Source organism: Sus scrofa, chromosome 10, assembly GCF_000003025.6.
Source record: "Sus scrofa isolate TJ Tabasco breed Duroc chromosome 10, Sscrofa11.1, whole genome shotgun sequence".
NCBI classification, from domain to species: Eukaryota; Metazoa; Chordata; class Mammalia; order Artiodactyla; family Suidae; genus Sus; species Sus scrofa.
Genome location: NC_010452.4, coordinates 12,113,732 through 12,131,136, shown reverse-complemented (window position 1 = coordinate 12,131,136; position 17,405 = coordinate 12,113,732). Strand labels below are relative to the sequence as shown.

The window sequence follows — 17,405 nt, the reverse complement described above, 5'->3', positions numbered from 1 at the left end:
TGCTGTTTGGACTGAAATTAAATGTTGTTCAGGAAAATTGAAGATTTTAAAATACAACCGCAGAGGCCCCTGTCAATCCCCAGCTTCCTAACCTTGCTCCTTTGGGATCCTGTAAACTGAGAGGTGGACCTTAATTCAGCACCACATCTTGGGAGCAGAGGTGATTAAAGTGGGAATCGGAGAGGTTTCCGTGTCCATCTAAGCTGGGCTGGTTTAAACCATTAAGCTTATAATACAGGGTTTTCAGGCTGATTCCAGGCAAGGCAAAGCCGCTTATTCTTCATTTCTGAACATTGTGTCAGGTGAATGAAGGACAGTTAGCTACAAAATGAAAAGCCATAAAAATTTATCTATTTTCATGTTTCTGTATTTCTGAGATACCTTTATTACATGTAAGTATTTACATATTGTTGGGATCTTTGGGGGTTCTGATTTTTAAAAAAAGACTTCCTCTCCTACCTGAATTCTCAATTGAGCGAGGCCGGGGTTCAATCCTGTGTCCTCATGGATGCTGGTCGGGTTTGCCAACCTCTGAGCCACGATGGGAACTCCATGAATTCTCAGTCAATTGAAAATCACAACCAAAGGGTGAAGGGATCAGAGTATCACCTTGACTCCTGATAAAGCCGTTATGTTGAAGAGTGTTTGGAACATAAGAGACTTAATCCTGAAGCCCCGTCCTTAACAGGCTTCTCACCCACTGGGGAGCCTCTCCAACCCAGCAGATCCAGATACAGGATGACCTACGGCCAAGGGATGGGGCTGCTGGCTAGTTTCTCATTCGCAACTCTTCTACCTGGTGGGTCAGCCCAGGGGCACAGAGTGGAGCGAGTTAAGGAACAGAGAGAGGCTGGAGGACCAGGCTGATGGTGCTCCCTCCACGTGGAAAGAAACAGGAGTGATGGAGAATGTGTGTCTCTCCGGGTATCAGGGATGCACCTGGACACCAGAAGTCCATCTCTGTGTGGTGCTTTTTACGTGCATGTCATTTAGTTAAAATGCTTTACCTCAGCCCAGCCCCAACCCGACACTGCAAATATTGGGAAAGACGTGTTATGAATATTATTATCACCGTTTTATACGTAAGGGGATGTGTAAGAAGTTACGTGGCTCTGCTCAAAGTGACGTGGATGACAATCAGAAGAGCTGAGAGTCCCATGTGGACCCATCTTACTCAAACCCATTCTTCTCTCATCCCACTTTCCTGTGTTAGTGTATCTGGAAGGACTTATTCAAGAAAATACGATTTCTTTTTTGAAAACTGTTCTGAAGCTGTATTGATGGGAATTTGATAATGAATTGATACATTTAGACTGTAATTTAAAAAAACCTTTTTATGTTGATATAATCTTAGATGTAACAGAAAAGATGCAAAAATAGTACAGAGACTCCCCCTATGCCATTTCTCACCCCTAGTGTTAGCACCTTATATAATTATAGCATACTGTTAAAAAACGGGAAATTGATAACTACAAACCTCAAATTCAGCATTCTTTTCAATATTGACTGGATTTTTGGTGGGCGGCAACTGTACTATATTCATTTGTGCGTCCATAGTATCCTTTGTAAGTCTGTCTAGAGTCAGTCATCAGGAACCGTGGGATAAGTAAGTGAATGAATAGATTGTGAGTTTTGTACTGCAAGCTGTGTGTATTTGTGTGCCACACGTTTAGAAACACACACAGAAGTCTGAAGCTATGATTTGAACAAAGGTTATTCAAAACTAAATTCCCCATTAGACGTGGTAAGGGGAAGCCCTTTAAAACTGTGAAAATTTTCCAAAAACAAAAAAGAATGTGCTAATCAGATTGAAAGATGTATACATTGGCAGCTACGAAATGGGCCGAAGGCTATGGCACGGCATTCATATTGTTACCGTGTACCCGGTGTGCAGGCACGTGCATTTCACAGCTCACGCCAGCAAATGCCTGGCCAAGAGAAGCAGCAATTGCTGGCAGTCAGTCCTGTATTTCTAGGCAGGTCTTGGACCTTTACGTTAAACCAAATCATAGGAACTCTCTTGTTTGAAGAGAAAATCCCAACATAGGCTTTTTAAGTCTTCTATTTTCTTTTGCACTGAGTTCGGTAAAGAGAGCATTAATGAAGTCTGACTCTCGCTATGACAGTGGTTTCTGGTCATTTATAACCAAAGAATGCGAAACCAGGAGGGAGGCACTATTCCAAGCACAAAATTCTTCTTACACTTAATAGACTCTAAAATAGCCACCTTTCTTTGTTTTCTCCATCATCTTTTAGCCAAACTGAAAATATGAATGTGACAAAGTGTAGAAAGACAAGAATGTGGCATTATTCTTAGGCAAAGCTAGTATACAGAATTATGGTACCTGATTTTTCTCAAAAATTTCGACTTTTAAAACATTATGATTATTTTATTATTGTTATTTAGATGGAAGACGTCATAGCCCGCATGCAAGATGAAAAAAATGGAATTCCTATTCGTACTGTCAAAAGCTTCCTTTCCAAGATACCTAGTGTCTTCTCTGGTAAGTTTGCATTCACTGTAATACTATTTTCTCCAGCACTTTCCACATAACTGTTGAAAATCCATTCTAGCCATTTGCTATTGAAACTCTCTAATTCATTATTCAGTAATTACTTATAAAAACTCATGTCGTGTTCAACCTCATGCTGGATACTTGAATTGATAGTAAAACCAAGCAAAGCTGCAAAAAAAAAAAAGAAAAAAAAAATCTTTCCCAGCATTAGTTGCAAAGACATAATGAGCAAATGTGAAATAGAAAATGATATTAAAATGAAGATGTATGAAACAGTGTGATGTAGAATATATAGAGATGTTAGGAGGGTGGCAGAAATCAGTGAGAAGTCAAGAAGGGATTCCTGAAGAGCAGTGATAGACTGAGTTTGAAAAAAGAGGAATTATGTCAGCTGCAAGACCAGTACTGCAACCAGCTGTGCATGCAGAACTGGGAGGGACCAGACTGCTGAGAACAGGGGCGGTGGAGGGGGGGAGATACCAAGAGGATAGAGTTGGGTCAAATAAAGAGGGTCTTTGAAAGCCAAACACAGATCTAATTCTGATGTGATGGGAAATGCAGAGACATTGCCAATGTTTGCCTCAAGTTCTGAGGGAAGTACTCGAAGCAGTTGGCGGTAGGGAAGGCCCTCGTAGGAACCGTTTGGGAGCCAAGGTTCTGATAACCAAGGACCGAAGGACTAGAGAGGAAAAGCTCTGAGGATTTCGTGAATAACTGGGTATTGTAGGAAAAAGGAGGACATGACCCATCGGTTGTGGGTTTTGTTTTTTCGTTGGGTGATGGTGAGATATGAGAACCGTTATCAGAACTAAGGAAAAACCACCCAAATTTGGTTGAAAGTGACTGGAGAATCCCTAGAGAAAATGGGTAGCATGAAGTTAGAGATGGGTGTGGTGGCCCCGGGAGGCAGTGAATGGCCAGGCTCCGGCACCAGGGCCCTGGCTGGTGTGGCTTAGAGAGGGGACGGGATTAGGCAGATCAGAGCCGCAGCAGCACGTGAGGAGAGCAGGGCGGCTGCCTCTTTGATAGCAGTGACTGTGCCCCATTTTGTCTTGTAATTATTGTTGTGTAAGTCCTATATCTTCAAGTAAATATTAAGTTTCTGGGTATCTGTAACTCAGGGAGTTCATTTCACATCTAAACACAAATATGAAAACTACTCATATTTTGTTGACTAATGAAAAAGAGAACTTATCTCCTTAAAATTCTTCAATACAGGGTTTGTTAACTCAGATGCATTCAGAATACAGGAAAATAAATTCACTAAGTTGCCTGGGAGCTCTGGTCATTTTAATAGTGCATAGCCCATCCAAAGGCATTCCAATTTAGAAATTTTTATAACAATAGTCACATACGAAAATGGCTGAACATAAAAGCTTTGCCCGTCACATTAAGCTAAGCTTCAGGTTTGAGTCATCTGCTCTAATCGTCAATCTAAAATTTTGGTTGAGCTTTTCAAGTAACAGTACCTCATACAATTGCAATACAGTTCCAATATAGCGTATTGGAAGAACTCTTAATTGCATTCCTGGAGGAAAACATAGGCGGAATAGTCTTTGACATAAATTGCAGCAATATCTTTTTGGATCTGTCTCCTAGAGTAATGGAAATAGAAGCAGTAATGAACAAATGGGACCTAATTCAACTTAAAAGCCTTTGCACACCAGAGGAAACCATAAACAAAACGAGACGACAACCTATGGAAGGGAGAAAATATTTGCAAATGATGCAACTGACAAGGGATGAATTTCCAAACTATGTAAATAGCTCATACAACCCAATATCAAAAAAACCCAATCAAAAACAGGCAAAAGATCTAAGTAGACATTTCTCCAAGAAGACATATAGACGGCCAACAGGCACGTGAAAAAGTGTTCCGCATCACTAAGTATTAGAGAAATGCAAAGCAAAACTACAGTAAGGTACCCCTTCGCTCCAGTCAGGATAGCTGTCATCAGAAAGTCTACAAATTATAAATTCTAGAGAGAGTGTGGAGAAAAAAGAAACCCTCCTACACTGTTGGTAGGAATGTAAATTGTTGCAGCCACTGTGGATAACAGTATGCGGGTTCCTTTATAAGCTAAATATAGAACTACCATATGATCCTGCAATCCCTCTCCTGGGCATATATCCAGAGGAAAGTATAATTTGAAAATTACATGCACCCCAGTGTTCACTGCAGCACTATTTACAATAGCCAAGATGTGGAAGCAACCTAAATGTCCATTAGCAAATGAATAGATAAAGAAGATGTGGTACATATATACAATGGAATACTACTTAGCCATAAAAAAGGAAGTAATGCTATTTGCAGCAACCTGGATGGATCTAGAGATTATCATACTAATTGAAGTATGCCAGACAGAGAAAGACAAATATATCATAGGATATCACTTATATGTGGAATCTAAAAGACAAGAGAAAGATACGAATGAATTTATTTACAAAATAGAAAGAGTCAAACAGAAAACAAACCTGTGGTTACCAAAGGGGAAACGTGGCGAGGTGAGTTAGGACTTTGGGGTTAACATATACACACTACTAGATATAAAATAATCAACAGGGACCTGCTGTATAGCACAGGGACTATACTCAGTATTTTGCGATAACCTATAAGGGAAAAGAATGTGAAGAAGGATCACTGTGATGCTCTGTGGCGACGCCTGTGATGAATCATTGTGATGCCGACCTGAAACTAACACGATGTTGTAAATCAAACACCGTATGATCCTGCAGTCCCACCCCTGGGCATATATCCAGAGGAAACTATAAACTTCCATTTAAAAAAAGATGGGTATAGGGAGTTCCCGTCGTGGCGCAGTGGTTAACAAATCCGACTAGGAACCATGAGGTTGCGGGTTCGGTCCCTGCCCTTGCTCGGTGGGTTAACGATCCGGCGTTGCCATGAGCTGTGGTGTAGGTTGCAGACGCGGCTCAGATCCCGCGTTGCTGTGGCTCTGGTGTAGGCTGGTGGCTACAGCTCCGATTCGACCCCTAGCCTGGGAACCTCCATATGCCGCAGGAGCGGCCCAAGAAATAGCAAAAAAAGACAAAAAAAAAAAAAAAAAAAAGATGGGTATAGATTGAGATTGAACCATATTCATTGATATTCATTTGCATAAAAACCGATAGCCATGAAATAAAGAGAATATCATGACTTTTTCATATTATTATAATTTGTATCTAATTATTATTCTGTGTTTCCGAGAAAATTTTAGGAGCTCTCTGCCTCACAGGTTCAATTAGATGCTCTGTTATGGATTTAATTTGTGTATCTAATATTATGTCTAGTATTTTACCAACCTCTTTATATTAGAATCCCTAAATTATAATTGTCTGAAACTTGGTCGACTTTACTAGCAGTTTTTGGTCTTTTTGAGTAATTTTCCTCTCCTGCTACTTCTTATGGTGACTTGGGATTAATTCCTACCTCTCTCATGTTCTGCTGCAGAGCAGCTCATGAAACAAAGGAGCTGCTAACTTTATTGCCTTTACAACCGTCAGGAACCAACTGTAATGAGTGCTGTATGTGTGAGAGGAGGGGAGTGTGATTGTTGGGGAAGGGAGTCTCTTTTGCTATGGACCGTTCCGCAATGGAAAAACAATCTCAAATACCTTTAATCCCTAAAGCCTTCATGCGCAAAGCACACATCATGAACCAAGAGTATCAGCATGACCTGAAAATTTATTAGAAATACAGTATCTGTGCCTACTGCAGACCTACGAAATCAGAACCTCAGTTTTAACCCTAAAGCTTCAGAGGTGCTGCCTTAAGTAGGGCAGCAGGGCTGGACTGGGTTCCAGGCCAGAACTTGTGTTTTACTGGGTACAGTGGCCATCCTGTGTGTGCAGAGCTTTCAATTCCCTTTCAAGGGCCCTGATTATTTTTTCTGCAGTCTGGCCTCAATGAAGCCCACCGTGGTGTGTCTGATGGTTTTGTTATTGTTTGTTTTTGTTTCGATTTGTTTGTGTTGCTTGTGGGAGAGAGAGGGGATTAGAAAGAAGAATCTAGTGCCTTCCAGATCTGTTACTCCAAGCCAAGAGCCTCCTCGACCCCTAAGTCTGGGGTGTTAACAGCTTGTGGTGGGGTGGAAGCTCTCCAGCTCCACTGGCGGTGCCCATCCGTCTCATATACATCTTGGGGGGTCAAGCTGAAACGGACAGCGTTAATGGCATGAACCCAGCCAGAACCCAGATTGGGACTTGAGCCCAGCTAAATTCAGACTGGGACTCAAACCTCTGTTCTGGGACTCGAACTCACAGTTTTCAATAAGAATCACTCACCCCATGTTTGGACTCACTGAGGTTCAGGTTCTTCGTGCCTCTGCACAGAAGGAATTTGGCGAGAAACAAAGTAATGGGCAAGAAATAGGCTTATCAAAATAGGATGCTTTTGAGAAATGCCAGCGTGGCAGGCAAGGAGCCTCTGCCCTGAGGATCATGTGGGCTGCAGTTTTATCATCCAAGAGGAGTGGGGGTCGGAAAAGCCTGCCTCTTCCTTTCTGGGAGTTGTAGCTCCTCCTTGGTATCCAGTGAGGTGTGTATTCAAATCAGCAGAAGGGCGGTCCTCGAACTCCTGCCCTGGGTCTGAATCTGAATGCAGACCTCATCCCACCCTCCACCCAGTGACCCGAGGCAATTCTCACACCTCCACTGGTCTAGCAGCCTGCCCGGATCTCGCAACGTCCCCCAGGCTTCCCGCTCTATCTGTGATCCTTCACTGGTGCTTCTGCAGCCACCTGCGCCTCCCCCATCCCTGTCAAAGCCCTGCTCACATCCGTCTCGGGGGAGGACATCCGTATGGAGAAAGCGCCAGTGCAGCTGCATTCTCTCACGACGTGGGAGATCCAAACCCAGAACCCTGCTTATTTCACAAAGAATAGAACCAGCAGGGTTTGGGCTTTGGAGATTTTGTTGCTTGTTTTCCCCCTCCTTCTGATAAAACATTCCTCCAGCTAAACGCCGAGGATTTATCCAATTATTTTTATTTGAGTTGCTGATTTCGGCCTCCTGGTTTCCATGGTCCCAACATTGGAGGAGAAATCTTTGGATGGACACACTCTTGAACGATAGGACGGGAGATGTCCGATCACAACATAGTTTTTTTCCCCAGAATTGCCGTCCCACCCACGAGGTAGCTTAGGTTGTTTTGGTGTAATATTTCAGGACCCGCTCAAATTAGAGGGATGAAATCAGTGGTGGGAGTTGGAATAGTCTCATATTCTGGACATTCGGTATTTCAGGTATTCTAGACCGTGGTGAAATACGCCTTCATCTATTGGATGCGTTTAATCTTCTTCGCTGGATGGACTGGGAAGTTACCATGTTTGCCGATAAGCCACAGCATGAAATAAAGCAGAAGGCTCTTCTCAGTTCTTTGTAAGAGGTGTGGTTTTTTTCATTAAACTTGAATAGGACTTTCTTGTGAAACAGCCCACGGAGATCAGATACGTCTGCCTGCGGGACTTCCTGTTGGCAGCTCGCAAATAAAAACACCCTATTAAGTTAGATTATTTAATGGGTTTGAAGATTGAATTTACTGAACTGATTCTCAGGAGCCAAAAAGGCTGGTGCCTGTTATCAGCAAGCTCTGTACATAGAGCAGAAAATGATCAGAAATTTATCGGGGCTTCTAAGTCAGCCTTTCCTGCATTTCATATATTTCTGATTTTGTCTTTTATCGGCTTGAGAAGGCTCTCCATCAGGGGCACATTGATACTTAAAGAGTTGCATGTTTTTGCTCCTCTTCTTTTGCACCTTAATTCCATTCTCCATTTGAATCAATCTCTTTTTAACCTGCTTTTATGCAAATAACTTGCCGCGAATTGGCAAGAGCAAAATTTGTAGTCAGAAAAATTATCTAATAGCCCTTATGATGTGTGGGCTTGGCTGGCCTCACACCTTTTTTTTAAACTACGTTTTGAAGTATGATTAACATAAAAAAGTATGCATATTTAATGTATTCAACTTGATGCGTTCGAAGGTAGATATAAAGAGGGAAACCCTTACCACTGCGTATGCCATAAGTATAGCCATCGCTTCCTAAAGTGTCCTACCAACCTCTTTATTAATTAATTTATTTATTTTGGGGTAAGAACACTTAACATAGCAACTACCCTTTCAGCACATTTTGAAGTATGCCGTGCAATATTGTTCGCCTCCGGCACTGCGTTGTCCAGGAAATCTCTGAACTTACTCATCTTGTATAAATGAAAGCGTGACCCTTTGACTGATATGTTCCCATTTGCCCATCTCCCCGAGGCAGCCACTGTTCCACGGTTGGCTGTTAGGAGTTTGACTGTGTTAGGTTCCTCAGGTCTGTGGCATCACGGCGTGTTCGACTTTCTGTGTCTGGCTTATTTCACTTAGCATAATATTCTCCAGGTTCACCCATGATTTCCCAACAGGCAGGATTTCCTTCTTTTTTCCAGGAAAAAGGAAGACTTAAATAGTCTTAGCCTCTGGTCCTAGGCTTCCAGAAAGCATCTTCTAATCTCTAGAATCCATTCCGATCACTTTTTTCCCTCTCTTCTCTCTTACTCTCAGCAAGTTTGATAACAGAAGAAACCTTAACCAGTGACATGTTGAGTTACTCCAATTACATAGAAATAGGAATTATGATATTTCGTATTACTAGGTAAGGACTTACTATTCATATTTTATTATTGTTTTAGTCTCTGACAGGGTGCACAGCTGTCTGCGATGCCTTATTGCTTTCAGGCATGTATATGAAAACGGAACAGTATATATGAGCTTAAAAATTAAGTTAACTTTACATGAAATAATTTGAATATGTCCTGCCTCTCATCTTTTATTCTTCTAGGCGTTGTATGAATATTTATTAGTGTCATGGAGAAATGATCTATGTAAGCTTAAACTTCTTTTGAGGGTATAGCTGTGGGGAGGTTAGAAGAAAAAGTGGAAAGCTTGGTGTTACAGACTGGCTCGCTGCAAGTTTTAATAAGTACATATTTTGCATCTTCACGTTTTTGAGAACAGCCTTCAAGATGCCTTATGACTTATGCCTGATTACATCTGGGGTCAATTTAAAGACAATAAAAATGTATAATGTGAAATATTTTTCTTTGTGTTGGAACGGCAGGGAGGAAGGGGGCAGAGGCTGGAGTCATGAGATTGCAAGCAGGGTTCATTCACCCTTGGAGTGGTGGGGAGCTCTGAGCAAGCAAGACTCAGCCCCCACCCCCCACCCCCCTGCAGGGGGTCATTTTGTTGAGCCATGTAGTCTTCGGCCTTGGGGCTATCTTTGTCTTTGGGAACTCATCCGTTACATGGACCTGTTCCATAAGAAGGAGTCTGCACGTCTGGATTTGGCTAGGTTATGCTGATTTTTGTCCTTTTAGGTCTTGTTTCATTTCTCACCTAAGACTGTGGGGACTGTAAGACTATCTAGGTAATTCTAAGACACTTTAAGAGTCTTATGTGCTCTTTTCTGAAACTGACATCTTACTGTGAAATATTTTTTATCTACCATTGGAATGGCTAGCATGGATTCTACAGAAATTCAGAGGGAAATTGATTGCTTTTGCAAACAATTATAAAATATTTTGGCAGCAATCAGGCATGGAATATTTTGCTTTTATGGAAAGCATAATTCACCACGGATAATTCACCAATCCAAAGGGGAAATTTATGAGGAGTAAATAAGAAAGAAAAAGCATCCTAAAAATATTGGCACTTCTTAAAGTTCAATTCTGAAAAAATAAAATAAATTCTTGGAGCAAACAAGAAATGTTAACTAGATTTGCAAGAAACAGGAACCTTTGCAAAAAGCCATTTCTTTGTCATCTTCTTGACACACCTCTGACAAAATGACAAAGCAACTGGTACCTAGGAACTACACAGCTTAGGCTGAGGAACAGAGAGAAAGCTGAGGCTGTCACATAATAAAATAGATATTTCAATTATCTTTTCTGTAAGAGTCTTCACTCCATCTTGGTTGTCACTCATTGTAAACAGCATGAAGTGATTAAAAATAGTAAAGAATTCTATCACGGCCTCTTGGACTCTGGCATATGTTCTGGATCATTCTTCTCTGACTACTACTGGGGAGACAATAAAGTCAGCTCTGTTTGGGGCTGTCATTATATTTGTAGAGAAATGATCTATTTTAAAATGTGGTTAAATCAATGTGATGTGACCGAGATGAAAAGCATGCTCATCTTATTTTCACCAGAATGTTAGAAGAAGCAGTAAAAATTCAGGAATATCTGAATGCTTTGATTTCAGTTTTAACTTTCTTTGTGGCCATCAAACTAGGCCCAGGAATTGTTTTCTCTTTCAAGGGTAACTGCAGATAATGGTGCCATTTCTCTGGCATGCTTTTTAAGTATGTAAATTTGCTATTTTATGTCTTACTTTCTTTTTTAGCCACACCTGCTGCACATGGACGTTCACAGGCCAATGATCGAATCTGAGCCAAGCTGAGACCTACACCACTGCTGCAACAATGCTGGATCCTTAGCCCACTGTGCCTGGTCAGGAGCTGTACCCACGCTGCCACAGACACAAGCCAGATCTTTAATCCACTGTGCCACAGAGGGAACTCCACTCTTTGGTATTTTAAAAGAATAGTATTGGATTGGAGTTATTTATTCCTCCAAATAACTCCATTCCAGAGAGGGAAAATTCTGCCTAAATACATAAATAGGTCTGTCACAGTCTGCAAAGTGGAATCCTCTCGTGCTCTGTCGGTATTCTGAAGTAGTCCTGTGACCTTATCTTTTACTCAGTGCATCATGGCTGTTGCTGTGATAGTCTTGCCAGAGCAAGGACCATTTCTAACACAACTGAATCGTTGTCTTCTTAATATATGCCCAACAGCTGCAAATAAATCTCTGGGGACGGGCTGTTCTACTTAAGATTATGAACAGACCTCAAGAGTCAATCATTAACAAGAGCCAAAACATATAATTTAGTGCTCAAAGATCATTGTGCCTAAAGAATGCCAGATTTCTGTCGTTAGGGAGCTCTCGGAAAAAGACTCTAAGTACCATGATGAGCTTCTGGTTCTCTCCTCCCTACCTGAGAATCTGTAGGATTCATAGTTGAATACAGGCCGAATGCACAAATATGCAGCCAAAATTCTATTGAGCCTCACTAATAGTGCAGCTCATTTTGAGCACTTTGGGAAAAAGAGAAGTTGATGTACTTTACCTAGAATTTCCAAAAAAACACCCCTGCATTTTTATGAAGAGGAACTGTACGTGGAAGTATTGGGACTATTTCAACCCAGTATGGTAAAGGAACAATATAAAAGGCAGAAAAGAGAGTGCAGTCACAAACAATCAACTGTTAAAATAAAAATCTGAAATAAACACACAAACAACTGTCTGTGAATCTGGGGAATTCCAGCAGGTGTTGAATTTTATCTTAGTATTTAAATATTATTTTTAGGTAGCTGGACTCTTTGGGTTTACAAGTGATGCCATATTGCTCCAAAAACTAAAAATCCAAGCCATGAAAGAAAAAAGTCAAAGATGAGAACACCAGGATATATGAAGAACTTTCTGGAAACATTTCGAGAGAAAATGTAGCCAAGTAGAAAGGAGCACACTGCAAAGGGAAGTCTGGGGCAGGTGTAGCACTAATAGTTAAAACCCATGAAAGGACCAGAGGGTCCCCAATAGTCTAGTCCACAAGTTGCTGCTCCTTGGATCCACAAGACCTCGTGGGGCCTTGAACAGGGTGAGGAGTGCATCATGGGAGGAAAATGGGCAGGGATGGAAAAGTCCTGCCCATGTTTAGAACTGTGTGAATAAGAGTGCCTCAGAATTTCATGCCGTTGTTTTAGTCTAGCCTCAAGGCTGACTTCACAGAATTTGAGAAAAATCAAGTGGAAATTCGATTGATTGAAAATACAGCTTTGGGGAGTTCCCCTCGTGGGGCAGTGGTTAACAAATCCGACTAGGAACCATGAGGTTGCGGGTTTGATCCCTGGCCTTGCTCAGTGGGTTAAGGATCTGGCGCTGCCGTGAGCTGTGGTGTAGGTTGCAGATGTGGCTCAGATTCTGCATTGCTGTGGCTGTGCTGTAGGCTGGCAGCTGTAGCTCCGATTTGACCCCTCGCCTGGGAACCTCCATATACTGCGGGTGCAGCCCTAGAAAAGGCAAAAAGACAAAAAAAAAGAGAGAAGGAAAGAGAAAGAAAGAAAAGAAAAGAAAGGAAAGACAGCTTTGGGAGATAAAAGATATTAATAAAGTGTATCCCCTATGTAAGGAAAGTAGAAATTTTTATGGGGCCATGTTGAAAATGTCAATAGTTGCAAAGGGTAAGGTAACTGTAGACCGTGCATGCACAGGTGATGAGCGAGGAACACGGGATATTTGCATTTCATTTTTATTTTTTGATGTTGGTATTATGAAGAAATTCAGTATTTTTATGTGTGGCATGTAGAAAATGAGCAATAAACGGAAAATTCAGTGTAGTCAATACAAATAATATTGTGACTTTTATTACCACCCTCAGAGGCCTGGATTAGGCCCAGATTTAGACGTTTTCTTTCCTCCTAGACGGTTGATCCAGGCAATTACGGATTTCAGAGCTCTCTAGCATTTGGCATGGATTTTTGTAGTAGGTCCTCCAAAGCTATTTGTTGACTTCCCGTTACTTCGATTAATTCATGGTCATTCCCCATATTATCAAGGCGTCTTAGAGATTTTAACACTTTTTCATGCATCTTATCTTTTTATTCCACACAAGTAATTACACATTGGAAATTGGAATCTTCTAGGAAGCTTGCTAATTATTCTTTTCATATAGTATCATTTGAACTTAATATCATTATATATTGATAGTGATTTTTTTTCCTTAAATAAATCACATTTTGACTTTCTTAACTAATTTCTGTATTATCATAATGTCAATACCCAGGAGGTTGTGCCATCTGGACTGTGACTGAAAGAATAAGAGAGTGAAAGTCAGAGCCAATCTTGCAGATTAGTTTGGGGAGATTTAACTGATGCAGACGTACAATTTCATTTTGTAGTTATCTACTCTGGAAATTCTCACAAATGTTGGCTTCTCCTTAAAGCAACAGACCTGAAAAGTCTAATTTTGTTCATGGGTGAGTTATTTTCTAAAATCATAGAAATGATAGGTTGCTTTGAAAAAAAGGAAAAAAAAAAGCCTATCCGCGTGGAGCCGTTCTCCTTTACATTAATGTAGAAGCCTTGCTTTCTTTAGAGGAGGGATCAAAATTAACTGTAGAGGTAGACATTGAGCTGGGATACCAAAGCTTTAATTATCTCCAAGAATGACTAAATCCTAATGAATGAACTGCTGGTCTGGATGTGGTTTTTGTGAACTGACGCGTCCGTGCACAGCTTTGGAGGCACACACGCCACTTTGCTCTCCCTTTTTATCCTGAAGATGCTGTCTGGTTTTCTCTTCACGTCCCCCCCACCCCAACCCCTAAGATGCTTTGAAGGGCTTGCGTTTTCCACCTCCTAGAAGTTCTAGGATAGAGAACTAGCCTGTCCTTACACCGATTCTATCCTCGCCACATCCCCCGGCCAGCCCGTGCTAGTCTTTATTTTCTTTGGGTTTTTCTAGCGCTGTGTTCTTCTTCATGGAATTTATTTCACCTGCCGTTTTGTCCTCCGTGAGCATGTGCTATGATTCTTCCCAGTGGCTGTAAGCACCTGGAAAATGGATAATTTCCCATCTCAATTTGTTTCCTCAGCATCTGGCATGTGGTAGAAACTCAGCAAATGTAACAGCTTCTCAGAGGACAGCTGATGTCCCAGGCATTCAGATGCATCCCCAGCAAGTGTCCCTTTTTGATTCATTGGCAGTAGAAAGACTGCTCAGTCTAATTATTTGCTCTATTGGCATCCAGCGCTGAATGAAGCTTTTATCTCAGCAGGCGGCACGAGAAAGATGGCAGCTCTGCTTCCTGTCTCTTACCAGCTTAGATGGAGCTCAGGATGAAGACTCAGGATGGATTCCAGAGTCCAGAACACACTCAATTTAACTTTATTTTTATTTTTTTTTTTTTTTGCTTTTTAGGGCCACACCCACAGCATATGGAAGTTCCCAGGCTAGGGGTCGAATCGGAGCCACAGCTGCCGGCCTATGGCCACAGCCACAGCAACGCAAGATCCGAGCTGCATCTGTGACCTATGCCACAGCTCATGGTAATGCCAGATCCCTGACCCACTGAGCGAGGCCAGGGATCAAACGCATATCCTCATGGATGCTAGTCAGATTCATTTCTGCTGCATCACAATGGGAACTCCTCAATTTAACTTTTATTATGTGGTTGAAAGTGAATTTTTCGAACATAGGACTTTCCCATATTCAAATGTAAATATTCTCCAAAGCCTGTCCGGAAGAGTGGAAAGAGTAGGTATATTATGGAGGTAAAGAAACCTGGATTTTGGTCCTGTCTCTCGTGTCGCAAAGGAGAACGTTATGTGTTGTGACAGCTCCAGCTCTGATCCATGTAAGAACATGAATGGTTTGGTCACACGCGCTCTCATGGGAACTACTGATGTGTATTACCTTATACTTGAGATTTAATAATTACTCACTTTTTTAGATGGATGCTTTTGTATCTCATTGTCCTTACAGAACTAAGTAACGTTCAGAGAAGTTAAATCACCTGCCAGGGTGATACTGGTGGTACGGTTTTGGGTGTTCTCAGTGTAAATTTGTCAGCGTAAACACCTTTGCTGCAGGTGGTTTCATCACACAACAAACTAGCCGTAAAGCCATCTTGCTATAAAGAGAAAAAAAAAATAACTGGTTGATTGACCGTTTGGGTTTTATTACAGTAGAAAATGAGAAAATATCAGTTTTTGCCAGTCCTTTGGTGAGCAGTCATCCCTCAGAATCAGAAATGAGAGAAGAGGCGGCTGGTGATTCCTCTTGGCGTTTGAGAGCGTAAATGATCAATTCTTCAACTGGTTTAGTTACAACAGCTTAGGCTCGCTTGCTGTCTTTCCCAAATGTATCACATAATATTAGCATCGGAGACGAAAGGAGAGTCACGCTTCTCTGCCACCCCAAAAGGTTGACATGATTCCGGATGAGTGTAAGTTTCTTTACAGTGTTGAAAATTTTAGCAGAATAAGGCACAGATTAGCTCACCAAAGGATTCACAAAAATTGATATGGTATCATTTTCCAGTGTGGTGTAACTGACAACCATTTATTTTATCTTTTAAAGCAAAATGGCCTCATGACCAGTTATTTACAGGAAAAGAGTGGACACATGTTAGGTAAGCAGTAGAGCTGACTTTTGAATCTAGGTTAACCGTGTGTATGTGTGTGCATAATATACATATGATGATATTACGTATCATCATCATTATATATACGTATCATCATTATGTTATATCTCTCATAATCTGATTCCATTAAATAATTTGAATTATTTACCCTCCTTGTTTCATTGTGCATTCCACTCAAAAATGCCTCTGTCTTTTACGAAGAAATCTTCTCAGTAAGAGACTTCTCAGGGTAAGGTGACACAGTTATCGGGGGGCTTCTCTTTTTGGGGACTCCATTACTTTACAAGCGTCAATCCATTCAGCACAGTACTTGGGTGTCTTATCCACGGAAACAGAGCCGTGTCACTTAGGAGATATGCTCGTCGGTGACGGGCAAGAAAGCCACACGCTGAGTTGTCCGGAAGGAGACCAGTGTGGAGGAAAGAAACAGAACAAAGCAGAGAAAAAGCAGAACAGTAGCTGGAGGGCTAACCAAGGGACCGGACTTCTGGAAAGGTCCCTGGGGCCCCATCCATGCAGCCGAGGCACTGGGCCCCTCCCTTCCTCCTTCCACGGAGCCCGAGCAGCAGACACGGGCGCAAAGCGGGATCTTCCCAGAACGGGGGCACATCTGGAATTCCACCGCCCTGTGTCCATCACTTTTCTCCAAATAGCGGACCGTTGCCCTCCGTAGTTGTCACATTCCTTCTTCCTGCTGATGACCGCAGACCGGACTTGTATCCCGTTGGCCGTTTTGGCTTCTTCCTTTATTGTTTGGGTCAGATTTCCACTAACTCGTGTCATTTGCATAATTGCTCCGATCTGTTTCCAGGGAAACAGTTGTACTTTCTGTGTAAACGTAAGATTTGGTCCTAACTCTCCTTTGTCACATTTTGTTACAAAGAGGTGTGTGAGGTAGTTGTTGATTTTTTAAATTCCTTTGCTGGAACAATACCTTGTGGAGACCACGTATAAAACTCTATCTCCCTTTTCTTTTCTGTATTCAGCACTCTATTGAGAAAGGAGAAAAGTTGATTTATGAAGGTTTGTTTGGGCCAGAGAGACTCTGAAAAGAAAAAGCGATGAGGTTGGACTTTGAGTTTGGTCTCTAGCCTGAGATGTGGGATGAATTTAGACCGTGATTTCTATCATTAGCTAAGATTTGGGGACTCGTTTACCCAAGGTCACATTTTATAGGTGAACAAAATGACAGTTTTGGAAACCACACCCTTTCTTTTGCAGCGTCTCGGTTGGTCACTGAGCAAGCTTTCACCTGCTGTTTATACACAACACTGGATTGTCTATCTGTGGGGATTCAAGGTGGCAGGAAGCCATCCAGAGGGCTGGGGTTTAGAGAAGGCTCATTAGTTAAAAGTTTGGAGGTGGATATGGAGTTTTCGCTGTGGCGCAGTGGGGTTGGCCATGTCTCTGCAGCACCAAGATGCGGGTTTCATCCCCGGCCCAGCCCTGTGGGTTAAAGGATCCATCATTGCCGCAGCTGCGGCTTAGGTCACAACTGTGGCTTGGATCTGATCCCTGGCCAGGGAATTCCTTCTGCCTTGAGGTGGCTGAAATAGCTATGGAATCAAATGCAGAGCATCCTATAAGAGGCTCAGGGTGAGAAACATGACCCTTGAATCGAATAGCATCATCCTTTC

General features: G+C 41.9%; 1 protein-coding gene across 7 annotated transcripts in view; it reads left to right on the top strand.

The window, feature by feature from the left end:
• RGS7 (regulator of G protein signaling 7) overlaps positions 1-17,405 on the top strand; it is a 371,486-nt gene that overhangs the window by 191,246 nt on the left and 162,835 nt on the right. For all 7 annotated transcript variants that reach the window (XM_021064377.1, XM_021064375.1, XM_021064373.1 and 4 more), the window contains exon 3: positions 2,408-2,504. In XM_021064377.1, coding sequence (XP_020920036.1) covers positions 2,408-2,504 — 97 coding nt within the window. The remainder of the gene's footprint in view (positions 1-2,407; positions 2,505-17,405) is intronic.